General features: G+C 41.3%; 1 protein-coding gene across 1 annotated transcript; it reads left to right on the plus strand.

Annotated features, from left to right (window-relative positions):
* The first annotated feature begins 16,279 nt into the window (after positions 1–16,279).
* Positions 16,280–17,212, plus strand: LOC112666885 (olfactory receptor-like protein OLF4). Its single transcript, XM_025458365.1, has one exon. It carries the CDS (start codon positions 16,280–16,282, stop codon positions 17,210–17,212), a length of 933 nt encoding a protein of 310 aa, XP_025314150.1.
* The last annotated feature ends 1,005 nt before the right edge of the window (positions 17,213–18,217 follow it).

Below are 18,217 nucleotides of genomic sequence, written 5' to 3' on the forward strand. Positions count from 1 at the left end.
ATTTCTTCTAGATTGCCTAACTTATTGGCGTATAGCTGCTCATAATAAGTTTTTAAAATCTTTTGTATTTCCTTGGTATTAGTAGTGATCTCTCCTTTCTCATTCATGATTTTATTAATTTGAGTCTTCTCTCTCTTCTTTTTAATAAGGCTGGCTAATGGTTTATCTATCTTATTAATTCTTTCAAAAAACGAACTCCTGGTTTTGTTAATGTGTTCTACAGTTCTTCTGGTCTCTATTTCATTGAGTTTTGCTCGAATTTTATTAACTTTCTTCTTATGCTTAGTGTAGGTTTGATTTGCTGTTCTTTCTCCAGTTTCTTTAGGTGCAAGGTTATCTTGTGTATTTGAGGTTTTTTCCAGTGTTTTGAGGGATGTTTGTATTGCGATGTATTTCCCCTTTAGGACTGCTTTTGTGGTATCCCAAATATTTTTAATGGTTTTATCTTCATTCTCATTAGTTTCTATGAATCTTTTTAATTCTTCTCTAATTTTGTAGTTGACCCATTTTCTTTTTAGGATGCTCTTTAACCTCCAAGTGCCTGAATTTCCTCCAAATTTCTTCTTGTGATTGAGTTCTGGTTTCAAAGCATTGTGGTCTGAAAATATGCAGGGGACAATCTCAATCTTTTGGTATTGGTTGAGACCTGATTTGTGACCCAGCATGTGTTCTATTCTGGAGAAAGTTCCATGTGCACTTGAGAAGAATGTGTATTCAGTTGTGTTCGGATGCAAAGTTCTGTATATACATGTGAAATCCATCTGGTCCAGTGTATCATTTAAAGCTCTTGTTTCTTTGATGATGTTGTGCTTAGAAGATCTGTCATTTGCAGAAAGTGCCATGTTGAATTCTTCTACTACTAGTGTACCATTATCTAAGTATGTCCTTACTTCGGTTATTAATTGATTGATATACTTGGCAGCTCCCACATTATGGGCATAAATTTTTATGATTTTTAGGTCCTCTTGTTGGATAGATCCTTGTAGTTTGATATAGTGTCCCTCTTCATCTCCTACTAGAGTCTTTGGGATAATATTTTATTTATCTGACATGAGGATTGCTTCCCTAGCTTTCTTTTGAGGATCATTTGAATGGTAAATAGTTCTCCACCCTTTCATTTTCAGGCTGGAGGTGTCCTAGGGTCTAAAATGAGTCTCTTGTAGACAGCAAATAGATGGGTCTTGCTTTTTTATCCAGTCTGAAACCCTGGGTCTTTTGATGCGATCATTTAGTCCATTCACGTTCAGAGTTACTATTGAAAGATATGAATTTAGTGTCATCATAATACCTATTCAGTCCCTGGTTTTGTGGATTGTTTCTTTGGACTTCCTCTTTCTTTTACAGGGTCCCCCTTAATGTTTCTTGCAGAGCTGTTTGGAGGCCACATATTCTTTCAGTTTCTGCCTATCTTGGAAGCTCTTTGTCTCTCTTTCTATTCTGAATGACAGCCTTGCTGGATAAAGTATTCTTGGCTGCATGTTCTTCTCAGTTAGTATCCTTGATATATCCTGTGAGCCCTTTTTGACTTGCCAGGTCTCTGTGGATAGGTCTGCTGTTAATCTAATATTTCTCCCTATAAGTTAGAGATCTCTTGTCTCTTGCTGCTTTAAGGGTTTTCTCTTTATCTTTGGAATTTGCAATTTTCACTATTAATGTTGAGGTGTTGAAAAAAAAATTTTTTTGGGTGGGGGACCTCTCTATCTCCTGGACCTGAATGACAGTTTCTCTCCTCAAATTAGGGAAGTTCTCAACTATGATTGAGAATGATTTGTTCAAATATGCTTTCTGGTACTCTGTCCCTCTCGGCGCTTTCTGGAACCCCAATTATATGTAGATTTTTCCTTCTGAGGCTATCATTTATTTCCCTAACCTTTCCTCATGGTCTTTTAATTGTTTTTCTCATTTCTCTTCAGCTTCCTTCCTTGCCATCAACTTGTCTTCTATGTTGCTCACTCTTCCACCTCATTAACCCTCAGCATTAGGACCTCCAATTTAGGTTGCATCTCATTTAATTGACTTTGAATTTTGGTCTGATAAGATCTAAATTCTGCAATCATGAGGTTTCTTCAATCCTTTATGCTTTTTTCCAGAGCCACAGTAGCTTTATAATTGTGATTCTGATGGCTCTCTGACATTGAATTGTAATCCAAATTCTACAACTCTGTGGCAGAGAGTAGTTTCTGATTTTTTCTTCTGTGGTGTGTACTCCTGAAATTTATGTAACCTTGCTTGTCAATTCTACTACAAAACATTATAATATATAAATATATTTTAAAATCTCCCAAAAAACAAGTGCATCATTTTGTGTCACTCATGGGCCTGTATAAAAAAGAAACAAACATAGAATTTATGCAGTCTCTAGAATGAGGGGATGTACTATTCCCTCAAAAGTACATACAAACACAGTTTTTGGTGCAGAAGACATAAAACTACCTACACTTATCTCGAACACAGGATCACAGTCTTGATAATCAAAGAGTGGCCCACAGACTAGAATCTGACCATCAACATCACCCAGGAGCTTGCTAGAAATGCAGAATCTCTGGGGCCCAGGACCTGTGATCAGATTCTGCATTTGTAGTATGATCTGTGTGGATGCACACATATGTTGTAAAAATTGAACTTGGAGAAGTGCTGGTTTAGAATACATTTTCTTACTTTTCCCTCTGACTTTTGGCGCAGTGTAATTCCATTTTTGGAGGATGCTTTCTTTTGGATGCAGACATTACAGCATTAGACATTACCAGGAATCCCTAGAGGAAAACTCATTTCTGGCTGAGAACCATTGCTCCAGAGCTTGAAAACTGGAAGGATCCTGGGAAAATCACACTCAATGCCCATCACATACTTGAACGTTAAGTTGGGGTAGATCACTAGATGCCACCACGTGCCACTCTTGCATGGAGAATGGAGCTGAGAAACGTACTTCCTCAAGGATAACATGTTTACCAAAATAAACATGTTATATAAATCGAACAATCCCTATAAGGTTCTCAGTACAAGTGATAGCATATACAGAGACCTAGGTATACCTCTTTAAATTAAGAAATGTATAATGAAGGACTAAATGACAGCTCTAATCTTGTGATAAAGATATCCCTAATTGTACCAGCAAAAATACATTAAAAAAGTGTCTCCAAACTCATCTTGGAGCCCATGCAGGGGCTTGAACTCACAACCCTGAGATTAAGAGTTGGGCACTTAACCCACAGAGCCACCTAGTTGCCTCTTATAATGGCAAAATTGTCGTGATGTTAATGTGTTTAGTGCCAAATGTTTATTATCAAGAATCTGAAAGCAATTAAAAGTAAAAAGTTAAACAAAAATCCACATTGCTCTTTTACAGCTTGGCTACAGAGCGGAGCTGAGATGTCCAGTGACAGATGAATGGATAAAGAAGCTGTCAAACACACACACACACACACACACACACACACACACACACACAAACACACAGGGGAATATTGCTCAGCCATCAGAAAGGATGAATACTTACCATTTATATCAAAATGGATGGAACTGGAGGGTATTATGCTGAATGAAATAAGTCAATCAGAGAAACACAATTATCATATGATTTCACTTATATGTGGAATATAAGAGACAGAGCAGAGGATCATAGGGGAAGGGAGGGAAAACTGAATGGCAAGTCATCAGAGAGGGAAAAAAACTGAGGATGCCGGAAGGAGGTAGGTGGGGGGGAATGGGGTGACTGGGTGATGGGCATTAAGGAGGGCATGTGATGTGTGTGATGAGGACTGAGTGCTATACGCAACTGATACATTGTTGAGCGCTACATCTGAATCTAATGATGTACTACTATATGTTAGCTAATTGAATTCAAATAAAAAAATTGCTGCACTAATGCTTCAATAAAGCTTATTTTTTTCATGGAAATAAATTTATCCTTTGGGGGATTCCCTCTCCACATTGTGTCAAGAAAAAATAAGTTTTAATCCAGAGGGTGATCTGGCTGTGGGGTCAGGAAGGGGATGAGGGGCACCCAGCAGGGATGGACCATCGAGTTAAGGCTGGAAGGTAGGTTGTTGTGTCTCTGGGGGCTGTTGGGTGGGGAGATCTCCCTGGAAGGGGGAGAGCTCAGTCTCTCCTCCTGACTGACCTGGGACTTCAACCCTTAAAGTAACTTTTTTCTTCCCTTCCACAAATGTCCTCTCCTCCCTTCTCAGCCTTTTGTTTCAAGAACCCAGTAACCACTCTGAAGAGTGACAAAGGAGCTCTTGACACAATTCCTGCCAAAACCAACTAAATCCTCTATTTCTCTAAGAAAATCCCAGCCCCTTCTTCCTGGTTGGGCTTGCAGTTTTTTAAAGGCCTGGCATGCTGCAGCCTCCTTTGCCTGGCAAAGCAATAAAGCTAGTGTTCTTTATCCCAAACTATGCCTTCCCATTGTACTTTGGCTCCAAAGCTCAGGGGTATGTTTTAAAAAAACAAACCAGCTTTTCCACCTTATTAAAAAAAACTTCTCCCTGTGAGGAGATAGTGGGGCTGGGTCCCCATCACAGGTCAATGATTTGAAGATCAAGAGACCTAACCCAGGTGGTTACTTGGTCACAGACTTTGAGAAAATTATAACTTCAAGCTGGGATAAGATGCTAGGGGATTCACACATCAGGAAGATGGTTAAGTTCAGAGAAAGGGAATAAAAATAAATCAACTGGAATTTAAATAAAAACTTAAAAAACCTGGATTCACCACTTCTAAACAGGTCTCCTGGGAACAAAGATTCATTAGAGAAATTTCCTTGTGTGCAAAACAATTTTCCACTTGGGAACCATGCTGGAGACACAAGAGGGAAAGATGCCTAATAAGCAGATACAGAGAACTGTAAATACCTCTTCGTCTCCAGTCCTTTAGCCCCTGCAACCTTGGACAGGAATGGCTATGCTTCTTATCTGTTTGGAGGCCGATGCCTCACTCCTTTCTACTTCCTTGGCTGAGGACAGAGCTTGAGTCCCTATCATCTGTCATCCACGGAGGAAGTCTGAATTCCACAAGGTGACCTCCCTGTCATAAGGACTCACCTCAGCCAGGTGAGTCCAACGCTCCAATAGACTGTAGATGAGAGGGTCAGAGAGAATGAAAGCCAAGAACATGGACCCGTCATCACCTGAGACCCAATTCAACTTAGGCCAGAGCAAGAGATCATTGTGTTTGTTTGCTTTAATAATTAATGTATTTATCTAGTGCTAATGTCACAGAGTGACTGCAGCTCAGACTTTTGAAGGTCTTTCATATTGTTTATCATTAAATTGCTGTTATTGCAATGCTAGAAAAAGTATGTTGAGATTGTTAAATTCAATGTGTGGCCTAATTGGGTGTGATTTTATTTCCAATGTCCCTGGAGGACATTGATCACTGTCTGGAGCCAGCTTTGCCTGTCACACTGGAGAGAGTGGGTGGAGGCTAGGGATGCTCTAAACACTCTACCGCACTCAGGACACACCTCACTCCAGGGCAAACTCTGGCCAGAATGTCCTTGGTGCAGAGACAGAGAAACCCTGAGTTAAAGACTATCAGTATTTGGAACACACCTGTCTTCAGAATCTGCCTTCCACCTTGTAACACTTATTTTCTGCCAGAAAATTCACAGTAACTCCTTGGCTATCAGTTTAAAAGTTCCAACTACAAAGAATGTAACAGCTGTAAGCTTCTCCAGGTTGTGGGTGATAGTGATGTTTCTTCTTTTCTTTTCTTTTTTTTCTTTTCTTTTCCTTTCTTTTCTTTTTTTTCTTTCTTTATTTCCTTTCTTCCTTCCTTCCTTCCTTCCTTCCTTTTTCTTTCTTTCTTTCTTTCTTTCTTTCTTTCTTTCTTTCTTTCTTTCTTTCTTTCTTTTTTTCTTCCTTCCTTCCTTCCTTCCTTCCTTCCTTCCTTCCTTCCTTCCTTCCTTCCTTCCTTCCTTCCTTCCTTCTTTTGATTTTATTTATTTATTCATGACAGACAGAGGGAGAGAGGCAGACACATAGGCAGAAGGAGAAGCAGGCTCCTCACAGGGAGCCTGATGCAGGACTCAATCCCTGGACCAGAATCATGCCCCGAGCCAAAGGCAGATGCTCAACTGCTGAGCCATCCAGGCATCCGTCTTGTTGTTTCTGTCAATTTCAGTGAACTTCAGATATTTGATGGACAATCTGTTTGGAATTTATTATTATATGCCTTTATGTTACTCTCTTTATTTAAAAAACATTATCAGCATTTCAAATGATGTCCTCAGATCATTGTTTCTTAATTGATATTTGGAAGATATTTTGACCATAAAATTTTAAAGTTTTGTTTAAATATGTCTACCTACTTACTTCTGAGTTTCTTTCTTTATTTAAGTGGTGTTTCCCATCTGTAAATTTTGTGTAGTTTTCTTGATGTTTTATTATATTTTATGGTTACACACTGACATCATAATCCCTCTGGGTTTTTATAAGATCTGAGGGATGGGACCAATTTCATATTGTTACAGATAGATATTCCTTTATGCCAGCATTTATTTAGCAATTCAAGCTTTCCCACTGAAATTAAATACTATCTTACCATATGGTAGATGCCCTGCGATACCCTCAGATACACTGAGACCTAATTCTTGACTCTTTTTTTAAATAATAAATTTATTTTTATTGGTGTTCAATTTGCCAACATACAGAATAACACCCAGGGCTGATCCCGTCAAGTGCCCACCTCAGTGCCCACCACCCAGTAACCCCACACCCTGCCCTCCTCCCCTTCCACCACCCCTAATTCATTTCCCAGAGTTAGGAGTCTTCCATGTTCTGTCTCCCTTTCTGATATTTCCCACTTATTTTTTCTCCTTTCCCATTTATTCCCTTTCACTATTTTTTTAATTTATTTTTTATTGGTGTTAAATTTACTAACATACAGAATAACCCCCAGTGCCCGTCACCCATTCACTCCCACCCCCCGCCCTCCGCCCCTTCTACCACCCCTAGTTCGTTTCCCAGAGTTAGCAGTCTTTACGTTCTGTCTCCCTTTCTGATATTTCCCACACATTTCTTCTCCCTTCCCTTATATTCCCTTTCACTATTATTTATATTCCCCAAATGAATGAGAACATATAATGTTTGTCCTTCTCCGACTGACTTACTTCACTCAGCATAATACCCTCCAGTTCCATCCACGTTGAAGCAAATGGTGGGTATTTGTCATTTCTAATAGCTGAGTAATATTCCATTGTATACATAAACCACATCTTCTTTATCCATTCATCTTTCGTTGGACACCGAGGCTCCTTCCACAGTTTGGCTATCGTGGCCATTACTGCTATAAACATCGGGATGCAGGTGTCCCGGCGTTTCATTGCATTTGTACCTTTGGGGTAAATCCCCAACAGTGCAATTGCTGGGTCGTAGGGCAGGTATATTTTTAACTGTTTGAGGAACCTCCACACAGTTTTCCAGAGTGGCTGCACCAGTTCACATTCCCACCAACAGTGCAAGAGGGTTCCCTTTCCTCCGCATCCTCTCCAACATTTGTTGTTTCCTGCCTTGTTAATTTTCCCCATTCTCACTGGTGTGAGGTGGTATCTCATTGTGGTTTTGATTTGTATTTCCCTGATGGCAAGTGATGCAGAGCATTTTCTCATATGCATGTTGGCCATGTCTATGTCTTCCTCTGTGAGATTTCTGTTCATGTCTTTTGCACATTTCATGCTTGGATTGTTTGTTTCTTTGGTGTTGAGTTTAATAAGTTCTTTATAGATCTTGGAAACTAGCCCTTTATCTGATATGTCATTTGCAAATATCTTCTCCCATTCTGTAGGTTGTCTTTGAGTTTTGTTGACTGTATCCTTTGCTGTGCAAAAGCTTCTTATCTTGATGAAGTCCCAATAGTTCATTTTTGCTTTTGTTTCTTTTGCCTTCGTGGATGTATCTTGCAAGAAGTTACTGTGGCCGAGTTCAAAAAGGGTGTTGCCTGTGTTCTTCTCTAGGATTTTGATGGAATCTTGTCTCACATTTAGATCTTTCATCCATTTTGAGTTTATCTTTGTGTATGGTGAAAGAGAGTGGTCTAGTTTCATTCTTCTGCATGTGGATGTCCAATTTTCCCAGCACCATTTATCGAAGAGACTGTCTTTCTTCCAATGGATAGTCTTTCCTCCTTTATCGAATATTAGTTGCCCATAAAGTTCAGGGTCCACTTCTGGATTCTTTATTCTGTTCCACTGATCTATGTGTCTGTTTTTGTGCCAGTACCACACTGTCTTGATGACCACAGCTTTGTAGTACAACCTGAAATCTGGCATTGTGATGCCCCCAGATATGGTTTTCTTTTTTAAAATTCCCCTGGCTATTCGGGGTCTTTTCTGATTCCACACAAATCTTAAAATAATTTGTTCTAACTCTCTGAAGAAAGTCCATGGTATTTTGATAGGGATTGCATTAAACGGGTATATTGCCCTGGGTAACATTGACATTTTCACAATATTAATTCTGCCAATCCATGAGCATGGAATATTTTTCCATCTCTTTGTGTCTTCCTCAATTCCTTTCAGAAGTGTTCTATAGTTTTGAGGGTATAGATCCTTTACATCTTTGGTTAGGTTTATTCCTAGGTATCTTATGCTTTTGGGTGCAATTGTAAATGGGATTGACTCCTTAATTTCTCTTTCTTCAGTCTCATTGTTAGTGTATAGAAATGCCACTGACTTCTGGGCATTGATTTTGTATCCTGCCATGCTACCGAATTGCTGTATGAGTTCTAGCAATCTTGGGGTGGAGACTTTTGGGTTTTCTATGTAGAGTATCATGTCATCGGCGAAGAGGGAGAGTTTGACTTCTTCTTTGCCAATTTGAATGCCTTTAATGTCTTTTTGTTGTCTGATTGCTGAGGCTAGGACTTCCAGTACTATGTTGAACGGCAGTGGTGAGAGTGGACATCCCTGTCTTGTTCCTGATCTTAGGGGAAAGGCTCCCAGTGCTTCCCCATTGAGAATGAGATTTGCTGTGGGCTTTTCGTAGATGGCTTTTAAGATGTCGAGGAATGTTCCCTCTATCCCTACACTCTGAAGAGTTTTAATCAGGAATGGATGCTGTATTTTGTCAAATGCTTTTCTGCATCCAATGAGAGGATCATATGGTTCTTGGTTTTTCTCTTGCTGATATGATGAATCACATTGATTGTTTTACGGGTGTTGAACCAGCCTTGTGTCCCGGGGATAAATCCTACTTGGTCATGGTGAATAATTTTCTTAATGTACTGTTGGATCCTATTGGCCAGTATCTTGTTGAGAATTTTTGCATCCATGTTCATCAGGGATATTGGTCTGTAATTCTCCTTTTTGGTGGGGTCTTTGTCTGGTTTTGGAATTAAGGTGATGCTGGCCTCATAGAACGAATTTGGAAGTACTCCATCTCTTTCTATCTTTCCAAACAGCTTTAGGAGAATAGGTATGGTTTCTTCTTTAAACGTTTGATAAAATTCCCCTGGGAAGCCATCTGGCCCTGGACTCTTGTGTCTTGGGAGGTTTTTGATGACTGCTTCAATTTCCTCCCTGGTTATTGGCCTGTTCAGGTTTTCTATTTCTTCCTGTTCCAGTTTTGGTAGTTTGTGGCTTTCCAGGAATGCGTCCATTTCTTCTAGATTGCCTAATTTATTGGCGTATAGCTGTTCATAATATGGTTTTAAAATTGTTTGTATTTCCTTGGTGTTGGTAGTGATCTCTCCTTTCTCATTCATGATTTTATTAATTTGAGTCTTCTCTCTCTTCTTTTTAATAAGGCTGGCTAATGGTTTATCTATCTTATTAATTCTTTCAAAGAACCAACTCCTGGTTCTGTTGATCTGTTCCACAGTTCTTCTGGTCTCGATTTCGTTGAGTTCTGCTCGAATCTTTATTAACTCCCTTCTTCTCTTGGGTGTAGGATCTATTTGCTGTTTTTTCTCTAGCTCCTTTATGTGTAAGGTTAGCTTTTGTATTTGAGTTCTTTCCAGTTTTTGAATGGATGCTTGTATTGCGATGTATTTCCCCCTTAGGACTGCCTTTGCTGCATCCCAAAGATTTTGAACGGTTGTATCTTCATTCTCATTAGTTTCCATGAATCTTTTTAATTCTTCCTTAATTTTCTGGTTGACCCTTTTATCTTTTAGCAGGATGGTCCTTAGCCTCCACGTGTTTGAGGTCCTTCCAAACTTCTTGTTGTGATTTAGTTCTAATTTCAAGGCATTATGGTCTGAGAATATGCAGGGGACAATCCCAATCTTTTGGTATCGGTTCAGACCCGATTTGTGACCCAATATGTGGTCTATTCTGGAGAAAGTTCCATGTGCGCTTGAGAAGAATGTGTATTCAGTTGAGTTTGGATGTAAAGTTCCGTAGATATCTGTGAAATCCATCTGGTCCAGTGTATCATTTAAAGCTCTCGTTTCTTTGGAGATGTTGTGCTTAGAAGACCTATCGAGTATAAAAAGAGCTAGATTGAAGTCACCAAGTATAAGTGTATTATTATCTAAGTATTTCTTCACTTTGGTTAATAATTGATTTATATATTTGGCAGCTCCCACATTCGGGGCATATATATTGAGGATTGCTAAGTCCTCTTGTTGAATAGATCCTTTAAGTATGATATAGTGTCCCTCTTCATCTCTCACTACAGTCTTTGGGGTAAATTTTAGTTTATCTGATATAAGGATGGCTACCCCTGCTTTCTTTTGAGGACCATTCGAATGGTAAATGGTTCTCCAACCTTTTATTTTCAGGCTGTAGGTGTCCTTCTGTCTAAAATGAGTCTCTTGTAGACAGCAAATAGATGGGTCCTGCTTTTTTATCCAGTCTGAAACCCTGCGCCTTTTGATGGGGTCATTAAGCCCGTTCACATTCAGAGTTACTATTGAGAGATATGAGTTTAGTGTCATCATGATATCTATTCAGTCCTTGTTTTTGTGGACTGTTCCACTGAACTTCTTCTTAAAGGGGAATTTTAAGAGTCCCCCTTAAAATTTCTTGCAGAGCTGGTTTGGAGGTCACATATTCTTTTAGTTGCTGCCTGTCTTGGAAGCTCTTTATCTCTCCTTCCATTTTGAAGGAGAGCCTTGCTGGATAAAGTATTCTTGGTTGCATGTTCTTCTCATTTAGGACCCTGAATATATCCTGCCAGCCCTTTCTGGCCTTCCAGGTCTCTGTGGAGAGGTCTGCTGTTACCCTAATACTCCTCCCGATAAAAGTCAGGGATTTCTTGTCTCTTGCTGCTTTAAGGATCTTCTCTTTATCTTTGGAATTTGCAAGCTTCACTATTAAATGTCGAGGTGTTGAACGGTTTTTATTGATTTTAGGGGGGGATCTCTCTATTTCCTGGATCTGAATGCCTGTTTCCCTTCCCAGATTAGGAAAGTTTTCAGCTAGAATTTGTTCAAATACTCTGGCCCTTTCGGCGCCCTCGGGAACCCCAATTAAACGTAGGTTTTTCTTTCTCAGGCTGTCGTTTATTTCCCTTAATCTATCTTCATGGTGTTTTAATTGTTTGTCTCTTTTTTCCTCAGTTTCCCTCTTTGCTATCAACTTGTCTTCTATGTCACTCACTCGTTCTTCCACCTCGTTAACCCTCGTCGTTAGGACTTCTAGTTTGGATTGCATGAGTTGAATGAGTTCATCAATTGATTTTTAATTTCTGCCTGATTAGCTCTAAATTCTGCAGTCATGAAGTCTCTTGAGTCCTTTATACTTTTTTCTAGAGCCACCAGTAGCTGTATAATAGTGCTTCTGAATTGGCTTTCTGACATTGAATTGTAATCCAGATTTTGTAACTCTGTGGGAGAGAGGACTGTTTCTGATTCTTTCTTTTGAGGTGAGGTTTTCCTTCTAGTCATTTTGCTCAGTGCAGAGTGGCCAAAAGCAAGTTGTATTGGGAAAAAGAGTAAAAGAGAGGAGAGAAAGAAGGAAAGAAAAGAGAAAGAGAAAAAAAAGGGAAGAAAAAAAAAACGAAAAAAAAGAGGAAAAAGAGAAAGAAAAAGAAAGGAGGAAAAAAAGGGGGTGGGGGAAGGAAACAAATCAAAAAGCCCCCCCCCAAAATAAAAAGAACCATGGGGGAGTATCTTCTGATTCTGTGTACTTTAAGTCCCTTGGCTTCTCCTGGAAGTTGTCAGTCTAGCTGGTGTTCTGGGGGAGGGGCCTGTTGTGCTGATTTTCAGGTGTTAGCACTTGGGGGAGCTGCTGTGCCCCTGCCTGGTGCAGGGCTCAGTGGGGGTTGTTTACCCTGTGAGGCCGCAGGAGGAACAGCCCCAGTGGCGGGGCCAGCTCTGGAAACCTGGATTCAGCCCCTGCAGGAACTCCGTCTGCAGGGCCTGGAGGCTCCGGGGCGGGGCCGCTGATCTGCTCAGCTGGGGCAGGAGCGTCCTTGCTGTCCTGGGCCCTCCCGGCCTCTGCCTGTCCTGGGGGGAGGCGGGATCCTGGGCTGTGTCCCGGCGCCCTGTGCTCCGGAGCCTGCGCTGGTGGATTCGCGCTCCCGGGCAGCGCAACCCCCTCCGCGGAGCCGCCGCCCGAGCCTCCCCGAGCTGCTCCTGGAACCGCGCAGCCCCCTCTGCACGGAGCCTCTTCCTCCGCCCGAGCCCCCCGAGCTGCTCCCGCCCCGCAGCCCCCTCCGCGGAGCCGCCCCCGCGCCCCTCCGAGCTGCTCCGGGTCCCGCCGTGCGCGCTGCAGCCCTTAGGGAGCTCGGGGCACTCTCCTGGGCGCGCAGGTGTCTGTTAGTGTCCCAGGGAGCCCGAGGGCATCCCCGCCCTCCTGGGTCCTGCTCCAACTCCCCGCGAGCCCCTCTCCGCCCGGGAAGGTTGGTGCAGCTCCTGCTCCTCCTGGACGGGGCTCTCCTGTCCTGGGGACACTCGCCCCGGCCTCAGCCCGGCTCCTCGCGGGGCCCCTCCCCCTTGGAGGCCTTTATTTCTTTTTCCCCATCTTCCTACCTTGATAGATGCGCGAACTCTTCTCACTGTAGCATTCCAGCTGGTCTCTCTTTAAATCTCAGGCCGAATTGATAGATTTTCAGGATAATTTGAAGGTTTTCTAGGTAATTTGGTGGAGACAGGTGATTTGGGGACCCTACTCTTCCGCCATCTTGCTCCTCCCCCTTTCACTATTATTTATATTCCCCAAATGAATGAGACCATATAATGTTTGTCCTTCTCCAATTGACTTATTTCACTCATCATAATACCCTCTAGTTCCATCCATGTTGAAGCAAATGGTGGGTATTATAATTCTTGACTCTTAACAAATAAAAACTGAGCATTCTAGGGACATTATATATTACACTCTTTTGTGTAGGCCTTTGACAAGTTTATTATTGATCCATGTTGATATTAATAATTGCTATTTCATATATGATTTCATTTAGTTTTAATCTTTCATATAATTTTGCCTAGGACAGTTGGTTGGAAACTTACCCATTTTAACCTGGTTTCATTATCCTCTCATTTTTTTTTATTCCATAACTTTTCATCTTTTTTTAAGATTTTTATTTACTTATTCATGAAAGACACCGAGAGAGAGAGAGAGAGAGAGAGAGAGAGAGAGAGAGAGGCAGAGACACAGGCAGAGGGAGAAGCAGGCTCCATGCTGGGAGCCTGATGTGGGACTTGATCCCGGGACTCCAGGATCACGCCCTGGGCTGAAGGAAGGCGCTAAACTGCTACGCCACCCAGGGATCCCACTTTTCATCTTCTTAGATATTTTTATGTTAAACACATATATTTGCAGATTTTGTGACAAAATGAAAAATGAACAAAGAAGGCGAAGTCCCTTCTTTTTTTTGCATGTTGCAGTATAGCATTGAGGACAGAGTACAACAATATAAATGTACAGGTGACATAACGCTCTCAAGCATAGTCATATGAAGCAAAATTGTTTGGTATAAAAAGATAGACTGTCATAAATCAGCAAGATTTATAGAGCATGGTCTGCATGTACCTTTGCACATTGGATGAAATCAAGAATGAGGATTAGAGTATGCCCAATGTCTTTGTCAAAAGAGGGATCAACACCCAAATCCCAGGAATATCAATGAATGGCTGCCACTTAAAGGAAGGGAGAAAGGGGCTAACTTCACCCCCATCAGACCACATAGAAATAAATCAGCCAATTATGCAGGAGGCACATGAAAAATAAGTCTTCTATGCTTGATATTTCAAATGCCCACCTTTTGTTGTATTATGTATACTTGCTTTTGTGAAGTACTGGTTTTACCTTGCTCAATTTTTCTCCTGGGTCTACCATATAAAAGTTTTTGACATTATAAAGGTATCACTACTTTTGTTTTTTGGATGTGTTTAATTTTTTCTCCTATTATTTTTGCTGGGCATCAGGGGATATAATCAAGGTGGAATGCTGCCAGAAATAAGGGAGAATATCCTTCCTCAGAGTCTCTCAGGGGCACCTGAGCTTATTATTATTTTTTATTTCACGTCCCCCTCTCTCACTCTTTTTCTTTCTTCTTCTTAGATTTTTAAAAAATGTTTGTGAAATATACAGCAGAAGATGGCCATCTGAATATGGTGACCCAGTTCTATTTGTCCATGGAAGATGTAAGAATTGGCATTTCTGGGAGCCACTTCTGCATTTTGCAGGGGAAAGATCACTAACCTGACCTATTTGGGTTGGGTTCATCCTGGCATCATCAGGCTGACAAAGTTGAGAAAGGCAGGGGAATAACACAACCCAGGAGGCCATGCTGTCCTGTGGTTGTGTGACTTGTAGAGTGTGAACAGTCCCCATAGTAGGGTGCCAGGACTCATAAATCCCAAGCTGACACAATCCAGGGGCCAGAACTCAATCTAGGGAGGCCACTAAGAAGGGGATCTGGTTCAATTCCTGGGATGCCTTTGCAGCAGGATAAACACAATGGAAGAGGACAAGGAAGTCTCTGTGCCATGAGGTTTCAGAGGTAGCAGAGAGGCCACTTCCCTCTTCAGCATGTCTGACCATGTCTTTCTTCCATCTCCCTCCTGATCATTCCCCTTGCAGCACTGGCTATGCTTCTTTGACTTGAACATTGGAGACAACTACCTTCCTTGGGGCCTTTGCACTGGCCATTCTCTGCAGGTACACACTGCTACACAACCATGAAAATAGAATGTCCTATTCACACTCTGCTTTATCCCTGTTCTCCTTTTCTTCCTAGTACTTCTTACCATCTGAAAAGTTCTATAATTTTGTTACTTGCTTATCCATTCTTTCTCCATCACTGTAGGGACTTCTGTTCTTTAGCACTTTATGCTCATTGCTTAGTTAGTGCCTGAAACTTGGTCAGAGATTTATATTCCTGAAATATTTGAAGTATTTCTCAGTAAAATTATAAATATATGATTTCTTATGAAGGAATCTAATTTAAAAAACATGTCAGATGTGGCAGAGGAGATCCCCTAAAGGTGACCATACCACAAAAACTTATTAAGAAGTATTCCTGGGGGCATCTGTTTGGCTAGGTCCATTGAGCAGCTGACTCTTGATTTCAGCTCAGTTTTTTAAGAGATTTTATTTATTTGTTTGAGGGAGAGAGAGAGAGAGAGAGAGAGAGAGAGGGAGAGAGAGAGAAGGAGTGAGGCGGAGGGGAGGGAGGGAGAAGCAAGGAGCCCAATGTGTGACTCAATCCCACCACCCCAGGATCATGACCTGAACCAAAAGCAGACACCTACCCGACTGAGCCACCCAGGCACTCTCAGATTAGGTCTTGATCTAGGGTCATTGCATTGCTTCAAGCACCATGTTGGACTCCATGCTGGGGAATCAAAAACAGAACAAAACAAAAACAAAAAACAAAATAAGAAATATCTCTGGCGTTTCTCATGTTTTGTCACCCTCTCTAATTTTTCCCACTCATTTTCCCTCCTTTCCCCTATAATCCCTTTCACTATTTCTTATATTGCCCATATGAGTGAAACAATATAATGATTGTCCTTCTTGGATTGACTTACTTCACTCAGCAAAATACTCTCTAGTTATACTATATGTTGGCAAATCAAACTTCAATAAAAAAATATAAAATAAAATAAATTAAGTTATTGGTTATCACAGGGGAGAAAGTTCATAAAACATAAGATTCCAGCACACAAAAACCACTTTTCTACCATGGTTTATTGCATATTGTCATCCTTTTGTTGAAGCTACACTACCCAGCACTAGTGGAAATAAAATTTATATGGGATAAAAAAAAAAGAGGTATCTCTGGGCTGCAAAATATAAAATAGAGCATTTCAAGTCTTTGAGTAATGCAAATTTGTATGAATATCAGTTATGTTATTTCCCTATTTTTCCAGAAGTCAACTCCACCACATGGAATCAGGAAATGATACACAAATTTCTGAATTTTATCTTCTGGGATTTTCAGAGAAACCAGAACTACAGCCCCTCATATTTGGACTTTTCCTCTCCATGTACCTGATCACTGTGTTTGGAAATCTGCTCATCATCCTGTCCATCAGCACAGACCCCAATCTGCACACGCCCATGTACTTCTTCCTTGCCAACCTGTCCTTTGTAGACATTTGTTTCACCTCCACCACCATCCCCAAGATGCTGTGGAACATCCAGACTCAGAGCAAAGTCATAAGCTATGCAGGTTGCATTACACAGATTTATTTCCTCATACTCTTTGCTGTGTTGGATGTCTTTCTTCTGAGTGTGATGGCTTATGACCGGTATGTGGCCATCTGCCACCCCCTGCACTACATGGTCATCATGAACCCCCTGCTCTGTGGACTGCTGGTTCTGGTATCCTGGATAATATGTATCCTGAATTCCTTGCTACAGAGTTTAATGATGTTGCGGCTTTCCTTCTGTACACACTTGAATATCCCTCACTTTTTCTGTGAACTCAATGAAATGGTCCAACTTGCCTGTTCTGACACCTTTCTTAATAACTTGGTGATGTATTTTGCAGCTCTCCTGCTGGGTGGGGGTCCTTTTGCTGGGATCCTTTACTCTTATTCTAAGATCGTATCCTCCATACGTGGAATATCATCAGCTCAGGGCAAGTATAAAGCATTTTCCACCTGTGCATCTCACCTCTCGGTTGTCTGTTTATTTTATTGTACGATGCTTGGTGTGTACCTTAGCTCTGCTGCTACCCAGAGCTCCCACGCAAGTGCAGTGGCCTCGGTGATGTACACGGTGGTCACACCCATGCTGAACCCCTTCATCTATAGTCTGAGGAACAGAGACATAAAAATGGCTCTGAGAAGAATCATTGGGGTTCCAGTGATGTAAGGGCCAATTGTCACGGGGCTGTACAAGTGCCTGTGATTGCAGGACTCATAGTTGCAGAGCCAGTCTTTGATCAGACTGAGGAAGTAAAAATCTATACCTTCTATTTATTTCCTGGAATTTCCATTTCTTTGAATTAAACTGTCTTCATATATTTAAGTACCCCTTTTTTAAGCTTCAGCTCCTTCTGTTATACAGTTTCTCCTTTGTCCATTTTCAAAGGATCCAATGTTTTCCCCAACCTTGGATCACGAATGCCTAGAAATTTCTGTATCTTACATGGGACATGTTGGATTTCTTAAAAATAATTTCATTTCAAATGACTTGTATCATGTCAAATAAATTTTCCTTAGATTTCCCGAAAGAATAGTCATGGGTTGCGTTCTTCATATGGAAGAAACTCCACTTGTCCATTAAGCCCTTCAAGTAACTTTATTGTACAGGAGAATACAAAACCCCAATTTACACCCTGAAAATCTTTTCTGTCACTACCTTCACTCTTCTTACTGATAATGTGAATTCTAACACTGTTCTGTTTATGTCTTACGCTCCTGACAGGGATGCATAGGCTAGGGAAGCCGGGCACTCCCCTGTGCCCATGTGCTTGTGGACATTCCCACAGATTCTTCTCTGACCAGAGCCTCTGCTGTGTGCCTTTCATTCTTATTGTGATTGCAAGACATGCCGTAGCAACACCCATCAGAGAGCTCTAACAAACCATGTTTATTCCTCACGAGGCCTTGAGGGCATATGGGATGCCCAATGGTCATTCAAGGAGGTCTCAGAGATGGGAATACGTCAATCAGAAGGAGAGAGAGTGTAGCTGAGGATCTGCCTTTATTGAGGTCCATGGCCAGAGTGGGCTGTGGGTTCCCCCTTTTGTAGAATATTGTATGAGTAGAATTCAGGTGCTGAAAGGAAAAGCAGAGTCACTCATGTGTCAGTCTCAAGGTTACTCAGGGCTTTCTGAAGAGGTATTTCATGGCTGGGGCAAATTGAGTGCTTATC

The sequence above is a fragment of the Canis lupus genome, chromosome 20 (genome assembly GCF_003254725.2).
Source record: "Canis lupus dingo isolate Sandy chromosome 20, ASM325472v2, whole genome shotgun sequence".
In the NCBI taxonomy this organism is placed as follows: Eukaryota; Metazoa; Chordata; class Mammalia; order Carnivora; family Canidae; genus Canis; species Canis lupus.

What these genes read in the sequence shown, in the direction of transcription:
- LOC112666885 (XM_025458365.1), top strand. Translation starts at nt 16,280, where the DNA reads ATGGAATCAGGAAATGATACACAAATTTCTGAATTTTATCTTCTGGGA.